Source organism: Marmota marmota, unplaced genomic scaffold (genome assembly GCF_001458135.2).
Source record: "Marmota marmota marmota unplaced genomic scaffold, marMar, whole genome shotgun sequence".
NCBI lineage: Eukaryota > Metazoa > Chordata > Mammalia > Rodentia > Sciuridae > Marmota > Marmota marmota.
This window is the reverse complement of record NW_025999977.1, coordinates 21,465,716-21,491,814: the sequence shown is the minus strand read 5'-3', so window position 1 is coordinate 21,491,814 and position 26,099 is coordinate 21,465,716. Positions and strand designations below refer to the sequence as shown.

The following is a 26,099-nucleotide window of genomic DNA, read 5'->3' as shown; positions in this document are numbered from 1 at the left end:
CTCATATCTAAAGAATCAGAACACTTGCTGTAGCTTATTTTCTTTTATCCACTTTTTGGTGCTTTCAAAATCCTAGTACTGATGGCATGAGAGGTGAATTTTTTCTTTCTCAGCTTCGGGATAAAATATGCTTTGCCTAAAGCATGCTCTGAGCATTTTCCTTTGTACCTTCAAGATGGAAAGAAAGAGTGGAAACAGACCGACAGACCCACCTGAGCACGTTTCTGGTTTATAGGGAATGAGCTAGTGACTCACTGATTTTGCTGACAGAACTGTCACCTTCCTGATGCACAGGTGGGAGACAGTTCTGGCTGTTTCTAGGAAGGAGTCCACAGGGTTACCACAAACTTGCAAAGCAGGGAGTCAGCGTTTGTGGGCACAACAGTGGGGGCCTGCTTTGACTTATTTCTTGTTCTCAACTCTCATTTCCCCAAATCTGATCACTTCTTTCTTGGAAATATACCTTGGATCCAACTTACTTCTCTATTTCTTGTTTTATTCTGGTCCAGAGACTTGTTTACCTCCTGATCAAATAACTACAAAGTCTTCTATTCTGTCTCCGTTTCACAAATATTTCCCTTTTCAAATTTATTTTGGACACCTACCTTCAAGAGAATGCTCTGAAAACATGACTTTCCATTCCAGTTCCACCACTTTCTATGGCTTCCCATTATTGATTATATAGAATTTATAATCCTCTGTCTTACTTTTAAGTAAAGAGGGCTCAAATCTGCTAAAAATTAAGTTCCAGTCTTGGGTTTCATTCTTGGCCTTGCCAAATATTGGCTCCGTGTCTTTCGGAAGGTCATCTCCCCTCTCTGGATCTTCACATCTACATTTATAAAATGAAGGTTGTCATAGACACATGGGGCTCTATGTGCCTAGTTCACAATGATCCTCTTTTCACAAAATCATAACATCCACCTCTCCCCACTTCCCTATCTCCTTCTCTCCTTCCTTCATTTTCTCTATGTTTCAATTTGAGTTTTAAAAAATTCTGGGAATCATAGAAGTTAATGGCTCACTTGAGCCATATAGTCTGTTTTCCCACATTACGTCCATCATCTCTGATTTAAAAGGAATCAAGTCCCCTCCAGCAAGATTCAGATACCAGAGACCTCCATCCAGAGTTGATTTCTGGGGCAGGGTGTAGGAGGGAGAGAAGGGAACCAGCAGAGACACTGGAACTGTACCAAAGAAAGCCAAGAAGAAGGACACAGAGTGCTGATGATAAAATGAACAGATCCGGCAGGTATTAGGGAAGGGAGGGTCCTTCCCGTACCCTTGCTAGATGTTCTGGGGTACATGGCTTTTAGTGTAACATTCTAAGGGCAAAAGATGAGCAAAAGTTTAGTGGGAGTAGCATCAGAAATCAAGGGTGTCATTAAATACCCAGATAATAACTGTGGCCTAAGGAATAATTTTTGAAGACTTAAAGCTCTTTCTTCCCTAGGGTTTAGTCTAGCTCATGGTTTTTATCCTGCTAACCCCGTGTGTCTCCTGGATTCTTTCTAATCCTGGTAAATAGCAACTCCATTTTTCTACTCATTCTGGTTTATAACCCTATAGCCATCTTTGACACTCTTTTCCCCTCATACCCCACATGCAATTTGTCAGCAATCTTGTTTTCTATACCTTCCAAATGTACCCAGAAACTGACCTCTTCTTGTCACTTCCACTGTTGTCACCTTCATGTGATCCATCATCTCCTCTTCAACGGATTATTTTAATAGTCTCCTAAATGGTCTTCCTGGATCTGTCATGACTTTCTTCCTCTATTTTTAATAATAGTTCTTTTAAAGCATAAATCGAATTACATCCTTTCAATGATTTCTCATCTCACCTTGAAGAAAATCTAGTGTCCTATTAGGGGCGACAAGCCCTTCATTACACTCAACCTCTTACTCTCCGACTTATCTTACATTGCACCCTCTTCATGTATGTTTCCCTCATAGGATTCTTTGCTTTTTCTTGCACATGCAGATGTGTTTCTACCCAGGATTTTTGCTATTGTGAATTCTTCTCCCAGAACAATCTTCTCCCATATGTCCCATGATTTATTCCTTCACTGTATTTAGGTCTTTACTGAGTTGCTTCTTTCTCTGCTAGCCTCCCTGACCAGCAAAATCTACCATGTCTCACAATCCTTAATTTCTTCTTTGTCTTTTTTTTTAGAAGAATATATCACCACATACCACATTATATATCTGATCCATTTTCCCCCATTCATTATCAGTCATCACCTGTAGGATGTAAGCTCCATGAGAGCTTATCATCTCCTCCTGTAATCTGTCTTGTTTTCTGCTGTGTCTCCAGCATATAGAACAATATCTGGCAGATAATAGGAAATTGATAATTACTTATTGAATGAATGAATTAGTTGGTTCCAAGCAATATTTGCTTTCTTCTTTCCTTAGAATATAACTCTGAATTACTTAAAGGCCTTTGCTGCCTCAAATTTGGCTTTAAACATTGGACTTAGATAAAGAAATCCAGGAATGATCCTACACTTCCATTTGAAGTGAACCTCACTCCCTCCCCAGTCTTGACACTGGATGAGTGATGCAGATGAAATGTCAGTTGCTCACAGACCTACAGACTAGAAAACTGTGGATGGCTGATGAGCTCAGTTAACCTCTGCTCTTTGTCCTCTCTGAGCAGTATCTAGAAAGCAAGCTGTCAATGAAAATACACTGGATCCTCTGGCTTGGTTCTGCTTCCTCTTATTCGTAATAAGCTAGAAGAAAGGCATCAGAATGAGAAGCAGGATTTTCCACTATCCATGGGGTATCCTAGAATCACAAATAACAGAGCTATAAAGGGCCTCTTAAAGTGGTGAGCTGGGAAAAACATTGAACTAGCCAGGAAACAAGTTCTAATATTAAATGGTTGAATGATCTCAGACATTGCTTATTCCTAGGACTCAAGTTTTCCCTCTGTTTAGGGGGATGGAAGGGACTTTGGAGAATCATTGAGTTCAATTCCATCATCTTTTTTTTTTTTTCTTGCAGAGTTCTAGTTTATCACCTTTCTTTCTTTCTTTTAATTGCTTTTATTTTTTAAATACATGACAGTGGAATGCATTACAATTCTTACTACACATATAGAACACAATTTTTCATCTCTGTTTGTATATAAAGTATGTTCACACAAATTCGTGTCTTCATACATGTACTTTGGATAATGATGTCCATCACATTCCACCATCATTGCTAAACCCCTTCCCCCTCTCTTCTCCCACCCCTCTGCCCTATCTAGAGTTTGTTTATTTCTCCCATGCTCCCTCTCCCTACCCCAATTCCATCATTTTATAGAATAACAAACTGAGGCCCAGAGATGATTTTCCTAGATTGTATAATGATGTACTGTGAGTGCCACAAACACACCCAGGTCTTTTCACTCACATTCTTGGCTCATTCCACCAAGTTGCTTGACCTTCTTGCCCTACGACATTCTACTTGAGACAGGATGATCTCCTCTAAGTGTTGGGCTAGGTGAAGGTATTCTGCCATCATTTATGGGAGCACCAAACCTGGAGGTGGGTGGGCCTCTGAGTGTACAAGGCAGGAAATTAGCCCTGTGTCATAACTCTTGGTCGTTCTGGAGATGAGGATACAGATGTGTCCAGCACTGAGAAGCAGCTCTGAGCCCAAGGCAATAATTGACTATTTTAACATTAAAGGGTTATGTTTTGAAATGAAAGAATAAATATAAATATGAGATGATGTATCATTTTTTTAAAGTTTTTACCTTATGGTATTCCCGTAAATATAAATTAGACCCTCAACACAACTTCTAAGGCTCTGTATAATGTAATCTGAAAGCATCTACTGAGGCTGAATTTGAGGAAACTGAGAGATCTATAATCTGGATATTTTAAAATAGTACTTCAGGAGATTGGAGTAGTTTATAATTTTAAGTTCTCAAAAGGGGAAATATGCCTTTCTTCTGTTTCTCCATTTTCTTAAATGTTGTTATTTTTCTTCATTATAAATTCTTATTTAAGCCATATCATCAACTCTTTTCCTTAGCTGTCCATGATGTCTGAAAATGGTAAAGAAATACATCTTGGGGTCTTGCTTCCTGTGTCCAAATCCTAGATGTACCACTTGGGTTACTTAATTGCTTCATGCCTCTGTTTCTGTTGGCATGAAGCAATTAAGCAAATGGGTCGTTATGAGGAATCAATGAGATGAGGCAAGTGACATTGGAGCTCTGCCTGACATACAGTGTGTACCCAATGTGCCTGAGCCCAATAGGCACATATTGTCATGTCTAGAGTCCCAGCTGTGCTCCCTTTTTGCTATCTGTCCTTGAGTAAGTCACTTAATTTCAGTTTTCCTCAATAGCCAGGAAGCCTTGACTCCCTGATTATTCCAGCCTTGATTATCTGGTGAATGGAACACCTTGGCCTTCTTTCTGGCTTCTTGACCACCACCTGTCAGTTCACAGATGCTCTATTCAATGTAATTCAATTCAGTTCAACTCATCAATTTAGTGCCCATTATTAATTATAATTATGGAAAAAGTATCTCCTGAGGTCTAAGACACGCATAACACCCGGCAGATCTGAGACAAATAGAAACGAGGCATGGGGATCCCGGTTTCGAGGTTCTTACATATTTGAATGCTTTCTATAACTGTACCTCCTTTCTTAGTGGAGAGAAAATAAGAAAGACTGTCCTCTTAGGGGCTTAAAGGACTTTTTCTTTAAACAATCTTGAGAAAAACAACATCTAGCCAGTTGCTGAGAAATGTGCTTGTGATAACAAAGTGGTTCTAATTATTCCCTCCTTGAGGGGGAAGTTCCTAAAAGCTGGCAAGCCGTCCCCCTGAGGCTGCAGCAGACACACTACTCAACTTTGGTTGAAAACAAGAGGGTGGCTGTTATGGGGTTCAAACAGCAGCAAAATAAACAAAGCTCCAATTATGATTCGAGGGAGGTAGATGGGCTTTTCTATTTAGTCAAAAGGAATTGATTTCCCCTGGAGTGTCACTTACACATAATGATTATTGGAAAGGAGACAACTTAAGGAGAGCAATGCAAAAATGAAATGAGGTGGGCTGCAGATCAGTAGCTGATCTTGACTGCTTTCCCTGAAGGCAGAGTTAGAAAAATACAATAAAAGGGGAGGCAAGATATTTGCAACATTTTATTGATATTCATTTTTTATACTCATTTTTTTCATTTATTATTTTTTTCTTTGTTTAAAGAAAGAGGTGAACTGAAGACCAACAAACAAACTGGTAAATTTCAAGTTAACTTTTGGGGAAAGTTATCTATATTTAATTGGGGCCTATTTATTTCTATGTGTAAAAGACTAAATTAACCCCATGTTCAGTTAAGTTTCTCCGAAGGAATTCTTTATTTTGGAAATCATGTTGCTTCAGATTCAAAGATTTTCTAGGTGTATTGTGATCTCAGTCTATCCCTTCTGAAGGCAGTTAAGATAAATGAATGAAAAATCTCTTCTATGCTAAAATATTTCTAGTGACTTAAGTCATTTATTTTTCCCAATTACAAACTAAGGCAGGATCTGATTTGTTCTATATTTAGTCACAGACATTTTTTAAAGCCATTCATTGCACTTCACCAAGTTTCTCTCAAGCTCACCTTAGTTCTTTTTATTCAAACCTTCATAAACCTTTAAGAGAACACCTTTGTTTCCTACTGGATAATCTTAAATTAAAGACCTGGAATAGAAATGCTTCAACTTTCTCCCTTTAACCCATGTGCTATACTTGGTACATTTCTAGAAATGAAGTTGACAATTCAGAAGTAATGCTTTCTCATTCAGAAGTAAAAGTTATTTCTTTGATTTCCTGCTATTAGAATAGCTCTCTAGGTGTTATTTCTGCCTATTGCACAATTGTCTCACAACCATATATTTAAATCCCTTTATACCCAGCACATGTCTCACCTTTTTCAAAGAAGTGCTATACTATATTTATTCTAGCATAGGTTCCTCTCCCTTCAAAGGACTTCTCCAGAACTCAAATATTGCTCCTCTCATCCTATCCTAATGTTATCACATGATACATTAGAAAGTCTTGTTCTCTTTTTCTATGTTTGTGCAAATGTGTGCCTACTCTCTTTAGCTGCATTAATAGAGTCTATGTCAATGGTGATGAATACCTGTAACCTCAGCTACTCAGGAGGCTGAGGCAGGAGGATTGCAAGTGTGAGGCCAGCTTCAGCAACTTAGTAAGACTCTCAAAATAAAATGAAAAGGACTAGGGATATAGATTAGTGGCAAAGCACCCTGGGTTCAATCCTCAGTACTGGTCAGAGGGTGTGTGTAGACAGAGGGTATGTGTGTCAGGGCTTGCTCTTATATCCTAGAGAATTGCTGTGCACACTGAAAGTGTTCAATAAAGATGTGTTGCCTGTAGTTATGGGTTTTGGATGATGTATGGCTTTTGTTTAGAGTCTCGGTGATTTGCTGTTGAAGATGCTGAACTCGGGATTTTGATATAACTTTTGACTTGTTTTCCATTTGGTACAACTGTACACTCTTTGTTGCTGAAATTACTTCAACTGAATGGTCAGGACTGTAAATACCCAGGGAGAAGTTCATTTTGTCTCTATTCTGCTCAGGAGAAAATAAATCTGTTCTTTTCCTTTGTTCTAACAAACTGAAGCAACCCTGGAAAACATCCTTTCAGTCGTAATTCCCTTTCCACGTGCTTTGCTCACCATGTCACAGTGTTTAAGAAACTGCAGTGCCTGCCAAGAAGAGCAGTCAGTGCTCTTATTTTGTAGGTGATAGTGTCATTACCATTCACTAGACCAATATTTAGGACGTGTGTACTGAATTATTTAAAATGAATAACGCACAGGGAAAACATTAAAATAAAAAATGGGATGAATAACTTCATTGTGATAACATTTATTTCTTCCTGGCTTGCCCAACTGTTTTTCTTTTTCTTTCTTTCTTTCTTTTTTTTTTTTTTGGTGATGTTCAAGGACACACCAAGAACTTCAGAGATGATCATTCTGGGTGCCTGACTACTCTACTGTTTTCGGCCACAGCCCACTCTGCCTCTGCTTTTCTTGGTCAAGAACATGGTGGTGGGATCGACTTCCAGCATGACAGTGTGAAGAGACCTGCTGTTGGGCTCCATAGTGAAACTGATGAAAATCATAAAAACAAACATAAAACCTATTCAGAGCTTCTGGAAATGGCTCCCCAAAGCAAAGAGTTTTCCAGAATTTAGAAAAACGCAGTAAAAACCATAAGGGTCTGCCTATTTGAACCAAGACCATTGCCTCATCCTCCTCTCTGACCTCAAATAAGTGGAGACCCAAGTCCAGACTGCTGTCCTGTTGTCAAGAACTCAGGGTTTTCTCTCTCCCAGCTCCCAAGAGGGCCAGCACATTGGCATTTCTCATCATCCCCCTAATCCTGTTGGGGAGGCTAAGTTTTGGACAAGTGTGGTTAAGAGGTGGTGACTCACTTTCTTTTCATCTTGAGTGTGGCCTACTGAAAATACTGGGGCCCTGAGAGCTCTTGCCCCCATTCATGGTACAGGTGCTCCAGGCCCCGAGAATCAAACCAAAAGGATCTTGGGCCCCGATCCCTGTTCACTGAGCACTCAGCTACTGGAGTGGTGGTATCAGAGAGAAGCCTCTTATTGAACTCATCCCCCAGATTCAGAGCCCTGGTTCAGAGAGTTTGCCTCAAGGGAGAAGCAGGCTATAAAATAGATAGTGGAACTGGTCCTTTAAATTTTTTTTTTTTTCCCAATGCAGCTGACTTCACACACATAACATTTAAAAGCCAGTAGAACACAGTGAAGTTTAGCCTAGGAGCACTCTCAGGTACAGTGAAGGTTGTGGTGAGAGGCACTTGGGAGATTCATAGAGCTAATGGAACTCTAGTGCAGGCCAGTTAGTTTGTAGGATGTGACTGGGAAAACAAGAGAGCTAGCAGGAGCCATTGTTGGGTCTGAATAAATATCAAACTCTTGACTTTTAAAATGGTCTCTTTGACGGAGCAACAATCTGATTGGATTATTTTATAGAGGAATTTATCTCAAAGAATTATTGAAAGAATAGCACAATATGCCTACAAATACTGAAGTTTGACAGTGTGGATGAACCTTGAAAATATTATGCTAGGTGAAAGAAGTATGTAATGAAAGACCTCATATTGTGTGATTCCACTCATGAAAGTCCAGACTAGAGGAATCTACAGAGACAGAAAGTAGATTAGTGCTTGCTTAGGGTTGAGTAGAATGTGGGCAGGTTGAGGGGTGATAGTTAATTTGTATGTTTTCCTTTTGGACTGCCAAGAATGTTTTAAAATTGACCATGGTGATGCTCATACCTATCTTTGAATACAAAACCATTGAAATGTACACTTTAAATGGGTAAATTGTTTGGTGTATGAATTATGTCTCAATTATTTTTGTTTTTCAAAAAACAAGCTACAGTAAAAACAAGTCAGTAGTGGAGTTCTCGTGCTCGTAATGTTCAGAAAGTGTTTTTGTCTTTTCTTTTTTCAACCTGGGGATCGAACCACCCAGGGCTTCACACATACAAGGCACATGCTTTACCACTGAGCTACAACCCAGCTCATACCTCAGAAGCTTGGAAATTGCAGGCTTAAAGTTCTTGACTTTGGAAACAGAGGATAGGCAATGCCTTTAGTGAACCATATGACCTTAGACAAGTCATTTCATCTCACTAGTCTTCATTTTTCATTTCTAAAACAAGGGGAGGGAAGTAATATATACTGTCTCAAGTTCATCTAGCAAAATTTCTCTGATTTGAAGAACAAGGAAGGTTTGCAGAGGAGACTTGGCCTATCTAGGATTTTAAAAAGGGATTTTTGTGTCTATGACCTATTTCTCAATGTACATACTACCTTTATTTGTTAACACTTTAGTTCCTTTGGGTACTTATAAAGTCCCATTTGCCAAAATATGTTCTTAGTTAATCAGTCACCATATCCATTTCTTGAAGTGTGTTTTATAAAACATGGATTAGACAAAGTTGGACAGCCTCTGAGAGTCTAGAACTGGGGCTACCATGCAGCATTTTCCAAATTCCTGATTTCACCATGGAATTATGTTTTTATGTAAGGTCTTACGTAAATAGGGCTGTGAGGAATGCACATTTTTAAAAGCCAGAGCATAGGGCTAGCTGTTAAAAACTTGGGATCCAATCTCACCAGTAAGATTTATATTTCAATTTCAGAGACTTAGAAATTAGAGAAATCTTTAATGTTCTGAAGATAGATTTATTAACGATGGTATTGTGACAAGTAGTAGAAGAGATATTTTCAGGCAACTGAGCCACCTTGGTGCCTCTCATATGGTATTACATAGCAAGCTGTGGTCTTGTTAGAACAGCCTTGGCCGAAATGTTAAATAACAACCAAAGTGAGAAAATAGGGGTACAATTCTCCAAATCTAGAAATATGTTTTAGAAAAGAGACTGTAAAATCATGTTATATCAATATAAACTTTTTTTCCAGAACTCTATGGAGTTCTTGAAACATCATCATCAAGGTTCATTTCATTCAATGAGGACCATTTAGGGAGTATGTACATGACTTCTGGGTCTCCATCAAGCCCTCCATTTCACACAGCGTTCCTTCTGCTAAGCCTCTGCACCTGCAGAAGATCAGCTACTCAACCTGCAGAGCGTTAGCTATTTCTGGGGAGCTATCTTCATAGAAAAGGTGTGAAAGGCAACAGAGAGTTGGAGCCAGCCTGTCAACTGCCTCCTTCACAGGCATATAGATGCTCAAACAGCTCCTTAACATTAAATGATTTCAGATTATTTTTTATTTTACCAATGGAAGCATGCATTGATATTTACTTTTTCATCTTCATCCTACTTATTCATGACCCCCTGAATCACTCTTTATCTGTATTATTGTCTCCTCCTTATTGGCTGGTGACGAAGTACCTAACCTGGCTGGTTGCAGCAGAGGGTGCAGTCCTAACCCTCACTTTGTTAGATCTGAGGGGCAGGATAATATGTAAATTTTGTATTATAAATGACTCCAGCCTCACACATATATAAATCCTCAAATGAAAAATTTAGACTAGTTCAGAGGAGAGGGAGATCCTCTGTTCTTTCTTCATGGTAAGCACAAAAAGGTACATTTTTAAATCAGCTCTTTCAGGAATGTAAATTTAAATTGTGAAACCAAGAAGTTGGTGACTTTGGGCTATTCTTCTTTGATTTCATTTTATTCTTACTTCCAAAATTGGAACAGTGAAAGCTGTAGTACAAAACTATTTTGTAAGACACTGAAAGGGCATATAGCATAGTGACACAGTAGGACTAGGTGTATATATATGTGTCATATATATAATACATAATACATAATATATAATATATAATATATATGTAAGGTTTTATGTAAATAGGGCTGTGAGGAATATATAATATGTGTATCATATATATATATATATATATATGTCACTCAATTTTCCTTTTTAAATATTTACTTGAGAGGGCTTTTCATTTATTCATTCAATGCACATACATACATGTTGAACATGTACTTTGTACCAGAAACATTGCAACATAGTGGAATTCTTACCATCACACAACTTTAATTCTAGTTTATAGTGGCTGGGGTGGGGAAAAGAAGATATAAAAAAAAATAACATTCAAGTTGCAGTAAATTTATGAAAGTAATAAGAGCATTACATGCTAAAATAATGGATGATGGAATTATAATACACTGGACAAGAAAGGCCCCTCTGTTGGGGCAGCATTTGGTGGAGACTGGAAAGATGAGAAGCCATGTAAAAAAGGAGAGAGAAAAACATTCTGGACAGAAAAAAAAAAGCCAAGTAAAAACACCTCAGGTAGAAAGAAATTGGTGTACTGGAAGAGTAGTAAGGGGTCCAGGTGGGTCCAGGGTGGCTAGAGAACAGTGGTGATAGGTAAGCACGACAGCATAAGCATTATGGAAAGCAAGCAAAAGCCAGACCAGGGGATGATTTGTTGTCATGGAAAAGCACATATGCTTTCCATATGTGAGAAGAATTTGGTCTATTTTGCTCTCTGTTAAATCTCCAGTACCCAGAACACTGCCTCTCATGGTAGGTGATCAAAAAACATGGGTTGAATAATTTTTATTCTAAATGAAATTTTAAGTAATTGTATGCCATAGTGTTTTGGAAAGACACTCTTGCTGTCACATGGGGGGATGGGCTGTAGATTCAAGTGAAACCAAAATATGGAAAGTGATGGGAGCTATTGCAGTCGCCCAGATAAGAAATGATTGTGGTCTGAGCTAAGGTGGTTGTAGGGACAATATGGAGAAGTGCAGATTTTAGAACTGTATTTTGGTGGGCTAAATCCTCAGAATCTGGCCATGGATTGATTTGAGGGTGAGGATTTGATGACATATGCATTTATACAGATAGCAAAGACTAGGAGAAAAGTGTCTATAGGGCTTGGGAAAGGAACATTTCGTGCATTATTTTTTGTGTTGTTATTGTTGATTGTGAGAGGACAGTTAGGGATTCAAGTGAAGATGTCAAATTTTGAGTTGGATATTCCATGTCAAAGGCTCCATGGAGTGGAAAGCCATGCCGTATACATTATGAATGTAGGTTATATTTTAAAACATGGGACTGGATGGGATCATCTTACACAGTCCAGATACATGAGAGAGGAGGGTCCAGGGTGAAGCCAGGCCCTGCAACACTCAGAGGCTGGCTAGCAGTACAGAACTCAGAAGAGGAGATCAGCGTTTGGGATGAGACGTAGGGCAAAATGTAGCGTGGTGTCGCAGAAGTCTGAAGTCAAAAGGCAAAAACAGAGCAGGTGGATGGTCAGCTACATGGTGTATTCCTGAGAATGTGCAATACGTGAAGAGAGAAGAGACCACAGCATTTGTCATATGAATTGAGGGTATTCCTCTGCTATCCAAACTTTCATGTTTTTATTTGAAAAATAATTTAAGCAAAGTATAAAACATACTGAAAATAAAGAGGTTTATTGACACTTGTGACAAGAAGAATTTTCATTGGAACCCATAGAGACAGAGCCTGATTGAGTGGGTTGAATAACAAATGGGGATTCTGGGTAGGGAGGGCATATTAAATATAAAACTATTTTTTTTTCCTCCTGAAACCACACTGAGACAATAGTAAGGGACTTTTTTTTAAAGGCATAAAACCACAAGGAAACAAGAATAAGATTAACAAAATATTAGGATCATGCAGGAGATGGATGAATGTGGATTTGAAACTAGCACTGCCAACATTGCCTGGAAACTGGTTAGCAACGTAAACTCTGAGGACCCTCCTGAAGTTTATTGAATCAGAACATGTATTTTCACATTATAGTCCTCTCATTTGCATGCACATTGGAGATTTGAGAAGGGCTAATTTGACAGACTCAAGAAGATCTAATCCTAAAGCAATGTGATTTGTACTACACCATCCTTAATATAACTCAGGAATTGGAGCCACTGGGTACCTGTATAAGTGGGGCAGGAGGTGGAAAGAAGGTGAGATGGATAATATTAAAGAGCATTGGTGCAAAATTTAAGATGCAGCCAGATTTCCCACTCAGAACAGTTAGGTAAGAGGTCTTACCCACCTCAGCAAAACACTAAAGATGAATTCTTTAGAGACAGTAAAATAGAGTTCCTGGGCTTCAGGGTTCCAGGCACCACTTGTAAGTGCTGGATATTGAGACCATACCCCCCACCCCAGCCCTCTTCCCAGCTACTAGAAATGTCAGAATGTTGGCAGGGAGGGCTTCACCCTCTAGGTAGGAGTTGGGAAGCATCTTCTCTAGGGAATTTGACCAGCCTGAGTCAAGACCTGAAGATTGTGATGCAGAAATTCCTGACTTAATGACCCAGCTGGTTCTTTTGCTGAGGTCCTTGTAGCTTCTGTTGCTGTTGTTGCTTGTCTACTTTCTCCAGGATCTTCCCTGAGAGATCTGCTTCTAAGAGCTGCTTTGTTGTTTTCCTATCTGGCTACCAGAACTGTTTGTTCTCTTTCCACTTGTCTCTAGTATTTGTTTGGGGGAATTAGATGCCTTTCCAAGACTGTGCGTTCTTATTGAAGGGGTTCAGCAGATTTTCACAATCAGAGGCATGATAAGCAATTTTGCTGCTGTACATAGTATCCCCAGTGACCTCTTTGCTTCTTCATAATTCTTCTATTTTCTTTTGCTGCTTTTCCAGTTTGTTTTCTATCTTAAAACTGTCATGTGTTTTTCCCCAATACCTATACTTAGAGAAATGCTGCAGTGCTTGCCCACAAACAAATTCTTATTAAATGAAGATTTCTTCCATTTCTGTACTAATCAGAAATCAATCTTGGTGGTCAAATGACAGTGACAATGGTTTGGGGCTGAGTGCTGACACCTGATCAGGCTGTGATCTGTTGATGGATAGTGATCATTCTACATTTAATTTGCTTTTGTATTCTAAAGCTAACATAACTTTCCAAATAGTTTGAAATTTAGAGGAAAGGGAAGTAATCTATAAGTTCAACAGAATTCAATAATTCCCTATTAGTGTCCCCCAAATGCCAAAGCAGGTGTGTCATTTTCAGAAGCCTAAGGGCTTTGTTAAGGCAAACTCTATGTAATTACCAGTTTCAAAGACTATACCCCGCTGCTCTGGGGGGAAGCTGGCATACAGGGCCTATTGACAGGCAAACTCTTACCCATAATATCATTCAGGAACACAAGTGGCTTTAGGAAAAATTATGAAGTTGGAAAAGCAATAGAGTAACTTAAATTTCCCCCTTTGGTGTATTTTCTCCGACTTCTCTATCAGTCCCTTTCATCCAAACTCAAAGGATCCAGTCTCTTGGATTTTCACAGTTTGAAAACTTCTAGACAAACTTAAATATTTGGATATCTGCCAGTTAAACTCTATCATTTATTTACTGGTGTTCATTTGTCATTCTATTTTATTTCAAGGTTTGTAAAGCCGGTATTTGGGAAGTAGCCCTGCCCAGCTCCTGAAATCAACACTAGAGGAGGCAGAGGTGCAGGTCTGGATGGGACAGGCTGATGCCTGCCTTCTCATCAGCTTTCTTCAGGGATCAGACAGACAGCTACCCTCTCATTGGCTTTCCCTGGGCATCCGTTTCTTTTAGCTCTCACAGTCTGTGATTCACATCACACAAAGCAACATGCAATTAATTGTCAAATTAGTGGTTTTGACAATGACTATTCTGGGTTCCAATGGAGATTTTGATTATTGTGGGTAAGAGTGAGGGAAAACATTATCGTTATTACTTTGTTTGATGTTCTTTTTTAGCAACTTCATAAGAGCAGGGACCTTGCCTCTCCTATTGATTGTTTTCTCCCAAGTGCCTAGTATAGTGTATTGCACATATATAATCAATACGTATTTGCTGTTGAAAGAAAACTTCATGAAAAATGAGCCTCTCTACTGTGGTCTCAAAGGTGAATAATACTGGAGTAGGAGAATATATTCAGTTTGGAGAAAATAGGACAGACTCAAGTTGAGAATATAAAGATGTACCTGGGAGCCACGGAAAAGAAAGTAGTTTGTAGAATAAAGGGCCGAGAGCATGGGAGATGAGAGAGGAGACACAAGAGTTTATCGGATTCTGAAATATGAAGGGTATCAATGCCAAATGTATGACTTTAGCTTTTTGTCCTGAATATGGTCATTGGAGTTCAGAGTAGGGCAGAGCTCAGGACAGGAATCTGGGAGGGGAGAAGACAGAAGGCTCAAAGAGCAATTGTGAGGTTAGAAAAGCACAGTAGAGGTAACACTCTTTTCTAGGGATGTGATCCTATATCCTGAACCAAATTTTCATGAACTATTATAAATTTAAACTAAAGCCACTCATGAAAATCTAGTACTCAAGGCTATGACTCATCCATCTCAGAGATCTCTGTCTCTCATGCCCTTCTTATTCCAAGAGAATACTAGAGGAGGTGCAGTGTTCAGTGTGACCTGTCAGCCTTTGTTTATTTAAGTACAAAATAATTGTTGGAGCTGGGATTCCTCACACATTCTTTTTTTTTAAAAATCCCTACCAAACTGAAAGTAACAGGAGGGCTGTTTGTATGTGGGTTTCCATGTTGCTTTTCAAAGTAGCAGAACTGTCCATTAAACCAAAGGCAAACATCCTCACCTCCTAAGTCCCACAGCTGTAATCACAGCATTGTAGCATTCAAAAGCTGCTGGAATCTGAGGCCTAGGAAAAGCCTATTGGTTTGGAGAAAGTTGGTATTATGGGCCAGGCTATGGGCAATAACCAAACAGACTCCATTTTACCCTGAGACTCCATGTCATGTGAGAAAAACTTCTCCCATGAGAAAACTCTGCCTTTGCCAACCTGATCCTGCTTAGCACACCCTGCTTAGAAACGCAAATGTTTCTGTTCTTCTTATGCAGTGTAAAATTGTTCTCTTTTTGGTTCTCATTTTTCTTGGACAATGTACTCTGTCAGAAAATGATCGTCTAGATATTAGTGACCATTATATAACTTGTACTCAACTAGGATCATTTTGACCCACTTCCCCTTCTGCTTATGATTTGAGATCTCATGATGTTTGTTTGTGGTTTTGAATCATAGCAACAGCCACTTATGATTAGTGTGCTTTTGGACTATAAAGGTGTACTCTAACCCCTAAAGAGGTGGTTGGAGGGTGTAGACTTTCAGACTGCCCTTTGGTCTGCAAGTTGGTGAATCCGGACTGCTAGCTGGTGAATAAATGTGCCATCTCCCCTTTTAAGATCAACTTGGTGATTTATTGCAATCTCACCATAACATTTATACCTGAAGATGTTTGTGAAGTCAAAGCTTTTTAGAATTGAAGTCAACAAAGCATCACTTTGCCTCAATCTTTCAACCATCATCTCATAAGTTTTCTCTCTGATATCCTTGGCTAGCTGACCTTTATGCTTTGTTGAAACTTAAACTTTTGGGATCCCTATTTTGCAGGGGTTTTCACTGAGCTAGGCATTAGGGAGATGTTGTGTCTTTTCCTCTATTTCTAACACAGGATTCTGTGATGGTTCTGGGTTGGTTCTTGCTGAAAGAGGTATAGGAGAAGACATGAAAGAAAGTAGATTCAAATCACTCATGGACTAAAAGTATAATTGAGTTCAAATCCATGACAAGGGTTTGGTTGCTTTTTGAAATAGTTTTTTTTTTTTTTTGCAAGCCCTCATGAAGATTTTCAGATCAGCTGGCATATTCCATATGAAAGACCAAAGTAACGGCATGCTCAGGTCAGAGATATGAAACACACTGTGAGATACTTCAGGGAGAGGTCAGATTAAGAACCAACATCCAAATCTCATTATAATCAGATCCTAGGCAATTAAAAATAATTACTCTTTTTCCTAGCTGACCTTGTGGGATATATAAGCTAGATCTAGTCTAAATAAAGCTAAATTGGAGAGTCTACATCTAACAGCTTTAAAAAAAAAGCATAGTCCAATCAACCACAGTAACTAGATAACCCAATTAGTGGCTTTGGAGAAGGATAATCAAAAGTTAAATGGTTTTCCCATTTTCTGCCATGATGTCCTGCTTCTGAAGCTCAAGTTTCTTTAGTAGAAGACTTGGATGAGGAAGGACAGCAAGAACCTTTAGGTAAACAAGGAGATTTTATCATTACCAAGTGAGTGCAGTTCTGTACTTTCAAACCCCTACTTTTCAATTGCTGATAATGACTCTGTAAATTATAGCTCTTAGCCAATTCTCAGGGTAGAGTTCATCTTCTACTTTAAAAGATTCTTTCCTTACAATGTAATTGCCACTTTTTCAAGGTACTGCATTTCTATAGCTATTTCTTTCGTCATTTTTTTTTCTGATTCCTCTGTGGGGAATAGAAACCTCTCTTTCCCCTAGACCAATTAAATTCTAAATGTTGGACATAGGTATATCATTTCTCACTAAAGTAGAGGATTTTGCATTAAGAAAAGGTATTATGTATTCATTAGCATGAATGCAGTGCTATTTGTTTCTTTCAAAGAAGTATCTAGACATGGAGACAGGAGTGTGTGGACTTGGATTCCTAGGGCAATCTGAACAGTGGAGTTTTTGGTTTTGATAACCAGAGAGAATGTCCACAATTAAAATACATCTAGGGAATATAGAAAACCATTCAGGTGCGCTCTGATCGTAATTGGCAAAATTATTTTTCTTTGAACATTTTTGCCTGGTTTAAATTGATTTTGTTTAAGCAGTTTCATTCATTTTTTTTCTTGCTAAGTAGAGAGAAGCAGATACTATTATTTAAGTCAAAAGAACTGAGTGACGTGCCTAGAGTATGGAATATTCAACTTTTAACCTAGGAGACTTGTTTCTGTCTTTCTGAATGTATTAATAAATTCTGGAATAACACCGGCATTTTCTTAAAACAAACACATAAAAAAGCAAGGGAAACAAGAAAACTATCAAATCCTATAGTAGTTCACCACAGGAGAGAACAATAACCATCTTTTATAGAAATCTTTTCTTCAATACTGAGAGCAGAGCAAATAAACAGATGTAATTCCCCCTGATTTATTAAATCATTTGTTCTACACGTAATTGAGAGCCTGGAACATACATTGCATTGAACCAGGCACAATAAGCAGTACAAAGGAAATTTTCACTGCAGTTGAAGAAATAAGACACACATGAAAAATTAAATGCAAAGCAAGATTAAGTGTGAAATGCACTGCAGCAGGGTTCAGATGATTGCAAGATTAAGTAAAGACAGGCTGATAAGGGATGACATAATGAAAGAGACAAAATTTGAGTGAGATTGTAACTAGCATGCATGGCAAGAGGCAAAGAAGAAACTTAGGACAGCACAAGCAAGAAGCGTACCATAGAGATACAGGGAGATGAAATGCACACACAGTGCTTAGAAAGTCCACATCAGCCTGTGGAGTAGGTTCCTCCTGAGAATGGTTAGAGGTAGGTCATAAAGGTGAGCTATTGAGCTATTGAATGATTTTGAACTAGGGCATCATAACATGGTGGTAGTGGTGTTTTATAGAGGAAATGGAATGATGGCGTGCAGGTTGGTTTGGAAAAGAGGGTTTGGTAGGAAGGAGATAAATTAGAAAGTAATTAGATGGTCTAAGCCCAAGCAAAGACAATGGCAATGAAAAGAGAGAACTCTTGCTATCAGCAGTATGATAGGATTTTGTGAAATGATTAGACATGTGATTGGAAAAGTTTGAAACTTACATGACATTAACGAGTAACAGCTAGTTTCCTAATGGCTGTAGTCAATACTTTAGAATCATCTTCTTTATGAGAATACAGCACATTCTTTAACAGCTGCTTCTCAGGCACAAAGCAATGAAAACCCACTTATGGGTCCATCTCTAGATATTATTGAGAACTGAATGGGGAGTCAAGAGGTCTGGTTGTGGTTCAGACTTTATGAAGGATTCTCTCTGAGATTGGATATACCAGTCTTTTAATCTTTCCCAAAGTATGTTCTGTGACATATTATCCCCAAAGATGTTCTTAGGAACAACATTCCACAATTAAACCTGTTTGCAAACATCAAAAGCTCTTTCACTTGGAGATCACACAATTTACTGGCTCCCCCTTTTGCACAGAACACTGATACATTGCTCAGAACTAAGGGCCTACTAAGGACAGACTATAAACTAGACACACTATTGAGCTCCTAAATAAATAATAATCTTGGGTCATGGAGTATGGAGAATGATCTAAACCAAGACAACACCACAAGGATAGGAGGCAGAGAAAGAAAATAAAAAGGGAAAAAGATTATTAGATAATTCAAAGTGCTCATCAAATGAGATTGCAGAGAGGTGTGGTAATGTGCTGCAGCCTACAATACAATCCCTGTGCAGATCTCCCTAAGCCAGGAATGACCACCAGTGGACCCTTCTCTTCTTTGGTGTTATGGTCATCTGACCCTGCTGAATAAAAAGATGGTTGTAAACATGCAATTGCCTTGACTTAAATTTTTAGATTTAGAATGGGTGTTTACATCTCTATAGGAATTCTAACTCTAGAAAGAATAAGGCAAGATTAAAAGGACCTTTCTAGATTCACTGACTGCCTCCAGATGAAGCAGTTTTGGCAACAATTCAGAAATCAAAATTCTTTTGACAATGGTCTGAATGAAGCTGTTCCCTGGGTTCTTGGCAAATATTGATAACCTTAAGAAATATATGTATTTAACTCAGAAAGTAATCGCATGGAGGTTAAGGGCTCCAGCCAACTGGGAAGAGAAGATTATTCTTAAATAAGAGGAAGATTGCAAACTTTCTCAGAATTATAAAAAAATCTTTATATCAATTTTCCAAAGCAGTTTCATACCTCTTGACTGATTTGCTCCTCATGAAAGCCCTGTGTGGTAAGTAGCTTTTGCCTAGTTTTTTGCAGGTAAGAACACTGCCATAATCACTATCAACAGCATGAAAGACTTTGTGCAAAGTGTTTCACCTACATTGTCTAATTTAGTCCCCATAGCAATTCTGTGAGTTAGGCACACAATGTAATTTCCATTATACAGCCAAGAGCCCAGAAGACAGAGCCAAGACTTAATGGCAGAGCCTCAGTTTAAACTCAAGTATATCAGATTCTAGATGCCGTTCTCTACTATCTCTGACTCATCAGAACCAGTTAAAGGATGACCTGGAAATATTGCCTCTGAGTGCCAACTCCTGACCTACTCACCCAGTGTATTGCTCTCTCCGTCTGCGTGTCATCTCAGATCCATTCTCTCAGGTATAGCCTAAACCAAAAGTGGGTGACATACAGCCTGTGGGCCAAATCTGACTTGCTTTACGATTTTTTTTTTTATGGCCCATCAGCTAAAAATCTTTTCCATTTTTTTACATGGTGCAAAAACTCAAAGGAATAAATTTTTGTGATGGGAAAATTAAAACCAAGTTTCAGTGTCCCTGAGGTAAGTTTTGCTGGACCACTCTATGCTCATTCATTTATCTGTTATCTATGGCTCCTCCATGCTGCCATGATAGAGTAGTTGTAAAAGAGATTCTATGTCCTAGACAGCTGACTTTTGGTCCAAATTCCCAGGACACCACCCTAGAAGAACCCAAGTCATGCATAGGAAATATAAACACAGATTCAAATCCAGTTCCCAGTTCTGCTATCCAGGAGCTTCAGGGTTGACTCTGCCCACGTTATTCAACTTTTCTGTGCTTTGGCTTCCTTCATTTGAGAAACAGAGCTGTCTGTAATGCCATATTTGCAGTACTACCGTGAACATTTCATGAAGCAGTATGTATAAAGTATACAGAAAGTTGTAGGTGTCATTTGGTAAATGGAATCCACCTTGGTTGGTGATGCCTCTGCATTCTTACCAGTAGGTGCAGATCGTAGGGTATTAGAAATCTTTGGTGATAACTGGCAGATATATGAAATGAAATGAAACTGCTATGAAGTATACAGAATGATAGGATAACAATATATGTGGTAAAACATAGGAGTTGTTTTCCTAGTGGGCCCTCAGTTATAATAAAGCTTTTTCATGTTGGTGCATTAAGCACATGCAATCAATGAAACCCAGATATTCCATCTACCTGCACCCTGACTTGATCATCATAAAAGCCAAGACCGAAACGTGGAAGACTGCAAGGTGAATTAGAAATATTTCTAATTGAACAGCACTTTCAGCTCTCTTCTGCCAACATTCCAGATAACCCTGATCCAATCCTTTTAAGGAGGAAAAATAAAGTAATTGTTCTTTCATAGTAACAGGATGTTGAGTTCTAGTTCACTCAGCATTTAATCTACTCTTTAGTGATTAATACAATAAAAAAACCTCTCAAATAATTTCCCTATTTTTTTCCTTTTTAAAAAATATTTGTTGATTGACCTTTATGCATTTATTTATTATATGTGGTACTGAGACTCGAACCCAGTGCCTCATGCATGCCAGGCAAGTGTGCTACCCCTGAGCCCAGCCCTTTCCCTATTTTTTTTTCTAATAGTCAATGCAACATTTTCTCTACTTTCCCTCAATATACCTTGCCAAGAAGATTGCCAAGCCAAAGTCTAGGTTTGTCCAACTCAAGCCCTACTGAGCATGCAGACGAAACAATCTTCTAAAGATTAGGCACCTGGGAGACCTTTAGTACTGGGAGCTCTCAACCATACTCATTCCTCAGGTGGGAAAAATGCCAACAACTGGCAAGTACTTTCTTATTCCTTCCTCATTTTATGCAGCTTTGTCTTCTATTGTACTGACGTAACACCTGACCCAGAGCCAGGTGTAAGGAGCATGAAATTTGTATCTGGTGCTCTTTCCAACACTCTCCCACAATCTCTGTCTATAAAATTTAAATGCCTTATGCTTTCTTTCCTCAGCTAAAAAAATGCTTTTGGACAGATATGTATTTTGGTTATTTGTGCCTTAGTATAATGTAAAAAGAACACACTCCTGCTCCTTCTACACGCATTCATGCACACACACTGGGGATTTGGGGTGTGGGAATGGATTTTTCCTTTCTTTCCCTTCCTCCCCCTTTCCCTCCTTCCCTCCTTCCCTTCCTTCCTCCGACCCATCCTTCCTTCCCTCCCTTTTCTACCTATGTTTCTGTGAAGAATGAAACAAAATTAAAAAAAAAAAATACTCTCTCTTCTGGCGAAGAGATTTCAGATAGGCAACAGACTGCTGCGGAAGGGAGTTTTAGGGGGTAGAGGAGCTCTCTTTGCAGCTGCCTCTGGATAGGAACCCAAGACTGGAGGACACCAAGGGGAACCTGGCAGGCCGACTCTCACGTTATAACCATTTGTCCCTGAGTAAAAATCTGAAATGTGGCAGCAACATGTGGAGTGGCATTATGGCAATTGGTGAACTGAAAAGATGACTACCTTCTACAATGAAATTTGGAGGTGGCTGTTTGCTTTAGCAAGTGGACGGCACCACTTGACCCAAAGGGAAACACTGGAAGAAATAGGGAAGGTCCAGGAGAGATGGGAATTGTGGGTAGGGAAGGAGGAGAATCTATATCTTTTAGTGTTCAAAACAATCCAAACTAGCAATGTATTAAAATTAGTTTAGAAGAGAGGAAGCTGTGGCTCAGAAGGGGTTAAGTCATTGTTCAGAGTCACTTAGGAGCAAGTGACTTCTTTTAGGAGACCAGGTGCCTTGGTCTTCTCTTGTGTTTAGAATGACCCAATAAGCCAGACTGTCTTTGTGCATAGGTTTGCTCTTCAGCATGATCAGAAATAACTGTCTCATCTGAGGCGGTGGAGCCAAAACAGAGCCGTCCAGTTATTTTTCCTGTCTCTGCAGCTTCCTCTGGATAGGAACCAAAGATTGGAGGGTGTCCAGGGGAAAGGGGCAGGCAGACAACCATGTTGTAACCATTTGTCCCTGAGTGAAAGATCTCACCAACATGTGGAGGGTCATCATGGCAATTGGTGAACTGAAAAGATGACTACATTCTGCAATAAAATAAATGTCATCTATAGCTCTAGGGGACAAAAGGTGAAACACACCTCCATCCAAAATAGTGGCTGCTGTTTAAAATCCTTGGGATAGAAACACTGAGGATGCAGAGGGGTAGTAATTTGATCATCAGACACCCTGCCTGGTGGTGGGCTTATGTAATCAGGCACAGGTCCTGGGGGAAAGAACTGCTTGCGAGTTGAAGGGCTGATTTCCAGATTAGGTTCCGCCTCAACTCACTGTGAGAGTATGGACAGCAGATTCCTAATTTCCAAGACGAAGAGGTAAAAGAAGAGGATGTCTCAGTTGGTGCCAGGCTCTAGGAGACTGATCTACTTACTTCCTGTTAAAAAGGTTTTATAAAAATTGAAAGTGGGCATCCTGTGTTTCTCCCTCCCTTTCTCCTTCCTTCCTTGCTTCTTTCCTTTTCTTCTTTATGCCTTTTGCCCTCTTCTCTCTCTCTCCCATTTTTCCTCAGGAAGCAAAATCTCAATGCAGGAATTATCTGCTGGTGCCTTCAAAGACAGAGACTCTAACATTCATGAATTCATTGTCCTCGGGAGAGACACATTGTTTACTCAGATTACATCAGCCATCTTTCTGCCTCCAATTCAAGTTCTCCTAAGTTTTTTAACGTGGCTTCTGGTTTTGCTTTTCTGGCTCCACTAAAGGGAACATGGAACCTTCGACTAAATGTGTCGAGAAAAGACTAAAACCCCTTCCCTTTGCCTTGGGATTTAGGTTTCTACACCGCCCTTCCCTGACGAATGCTGGAACAAACTCTCACCTAAGCTCCTCAGAGAGCCACAGGCAGGAGTTTTGGGCTGGGGGAGTTTGTTTTATTCAAGCCTTTGGTCAAAGCAGAAATATTTCAGCCCAATCGATATCGCCTCATGTGAAAATAATAATAGTACTCCACACACACATGCCCGTGGTGCGGCTATTCCCGCTGATACTCACAGTTCAACTGCATTCCGGGGGAGGTCGGAGGGAATCTCTGTCACCTTGCTGTCTTGGCAGAGGAAAACTTTGTTAGAGCAGTGACAGAGCCGATGATAACATCCGGAGCCCAAGCTCAGGAATGCCAGCAAAGAGACCAGGAGGAGCAAGGCCATACTTATTTATCCATCCACCTGTTTTCTTCCTGCATTGGCAACAAGAAACTGCCTCCGATTTCAGGGAATCCACAGAGTGTCCTTCTGAGAAGAGATCTGCTTTGAGAACTTGTGAGGTCATGTGACCCACCAAGGGATGCTTTTTTTTTTTTTGGTCACATCCAGTTGAGTAAAATTCCTCTGTCCCAGTAGTGATTTCTAAGGCAACATAAGCTATACCTTTATCCTTCGAGATTGGGTTTCTTATAGCCTGACCCAAGGAAGGCAGTAAATAGAACCTTGATGCCTATCTAGAACAAGTTCCTGTTATTTCACTGCAAAAGTGTCCCTGCTGCTCACTATTCTCTTCTAACAAAGTGACATGATCAACTTTCTCTCCAAAAGACGCAACCATAAAAATGACACATCACTAAGAGGGGTACTGATGTGAAGACGGATGGGTCTTATTTCAGTCTTCAGCATCAGCTTCTTCCTCTGGCCCATCTAATGTAAAATTAGACCATCTGGATTGAAGTCATGGATCCTCTTTCTCACTGTAATTAATGACATTACTCAGACATAAATGGGAGGGTTAGCAAACCTCTGTAGTTATCTACAGAGATAACTGTCCCATCCGAGTGATCTAAGGTCTGAGCTGTTACTGGTGGGAATTTTGTAAATACCAACATGCTCCACTCCTTCCTGCATGTCCTTTCTGAATTCTCTCATTTCTAGGTTCTGAAGATTGCCCTTGACTTTTAGCAGTTGGCATAAATGAACTTATTAAATCTGTACTTTTAGCTTTAAGATATTTCCTGTAGGTGACAGCTTGACGCTTTATTTGGCATTAGTAATCTCCTTGATGGTGAGGGATATAAGGACTATTTGGCAGTGCTTTTAGTAAAGTGGTTTTCTACTTTCAACTCCAGAATCTATGAAGATTAAAAGACACAAAAGTCTCTAAAATCATGCCTTCAGCTTATTACCTGCTAAAATTAGTTTTAACACCATCTTTAGATAATTAGTTGCACAAAATTGAGTCTCATGAAAATGCTAAAAATATATATCTATCCCCCACTTCAGTCTCCCTGAATGGATTAAATTATCAGGAAGAAAACAGAAGTAAGTGATTTTGGGGGTGAAGTTGCTCCCTAGCTTTTTCTGGAAACAACTGATTCATTCTAATTCTGGGATTGGAAGATAAGAACAGTATTAGTATGGATTCCATATTGCTAACAATTTTGGCTAACATGAGCAGTTAAATTAGTTAACTCAACAATAGATCCAAGGAATTAGTCTTTCAGATGCAGAATGTTGGATTTAATTCAATCAGTCAACTAACACTTAAGATTATTTTCAAATAGTCATCAATATAAAAGGGATTTCTTCCTTGTTTTTGAATAACTCCAGTGATGAAAAACATCACCAACTGAATCTCCACACCCATACCTCTGACCAAAAAACCCTCAACTTAGATTTTGGAGAGCTTCAATTATAGCTAAATTAGTCTTTGTACAATGAACCAAAATATTTTTTTAGTTGAAATTTTTATTTTAAAATATATGTCATGCTGGATGCAATGGCACCACCTGTAACCCTAGTGACTCAAGAGGCAAAGGCAGGAGAACTGCGAGTTCCAGGTCAGCCTGACCAACTTAGTAAGACCCTATCTCAAAATAAAAAATAAAAATGAGAAGGGCTGAGGGTATGACTCAGTGGTAGAGTGCCCCTGCATTCAATTTCTAGTATCAAATAAATACATAAATAAAATAATATCCATCATATTTACAATTTACAGATTATATGTATAACATACAATTTATTAAGCATAATAATAAACTGCTGTGGACTGAAGAGTAAAAAGATATAACCCATCTGGTTGCACTTACTCAGTAGATTCTCACTTACCCATCTTATGTTCCTATGCCCAGAAGTGACCATTACTCTGAATTTTGTATCATTGCTTTTTTTTAAAAAAACATCATTTTATCACTGAGGTATGAATCTCTAAATATATGTTGCTAAATTTTTTACTGGTTGGATTTTGTAAATTATATCACTTTTTAAATAGTCTTGCTACTTGCCATTTTACACTAATTGACATTTCTAAGATTCAGCCATGTTGTTCTGGGTAGCTGTTAGTTATTAATCTTCACGACTGTATAATCCACTTTACAATTTATGTTTTCATTCCCTTGTAATTTTTCTTTTTCCTGAGGTCATGAATCATGAAAATATGCTGTTATGATTTTTTCTAAAAGTTTTTTAGTTTTTTCCTCTGTGGATTTTAGTCTTTGATATAGTTGGCATTGAAATTTATGTATGGTGTGAGTCAGGGACTCAATTCAGTTTTTATGTAATAGCATAATTGTTTTTATCCATATGAATTTATTGAATACACTGTCCTTTCTCCTCTAATTTATAAAAAATAACTTTCTTTATATCTCAAGTAACTATTTTGCAGGTTTGTATCTAACTAAGCCTTTTCATATTCCATTGTCTTTTTTATCTATAATGCACCAATGTTATACTGTCCTTAATTACTAGAACTTTAAGGTAAGTGTTGATATATAGTAAGAAAATACCTCTAACATTTCTTATAGGATAGGAGTATC

At 38.9% G+C, this 26,099-nt stretch overlaps 1 protein-coding gene across 2 annotated transcripts in view; it reads right to left on the bottom strand.

The window, feature by feature from the left end:
• Fshr (follicle stimulating hormone receptor) overlaps positions 1-23,644 on the bottom strand; it is a 151,367-nt gene extending 127,723 nt beyond the window's left edge. Inside the window, exon 1 of one of the 2 annotated variants that reach the window (XM_015479471.2) lies at positions 23,351-23,644. In XM_015479471.2, the coding sequence (XP_015334957.1) occupies positions 23,351-23,505 (155 nt within the window). In that variant the 5' untranslated portion in view covers positions 23,506-23,644. The remainder of the gene's footprint in view (positions 1-23,350) is intronic. The other variant, XM_048804409.1, reaches the window with a different exon arrangement.
• Positions 23,645-26,099: the final 2,455 nt, after the last annotated feature.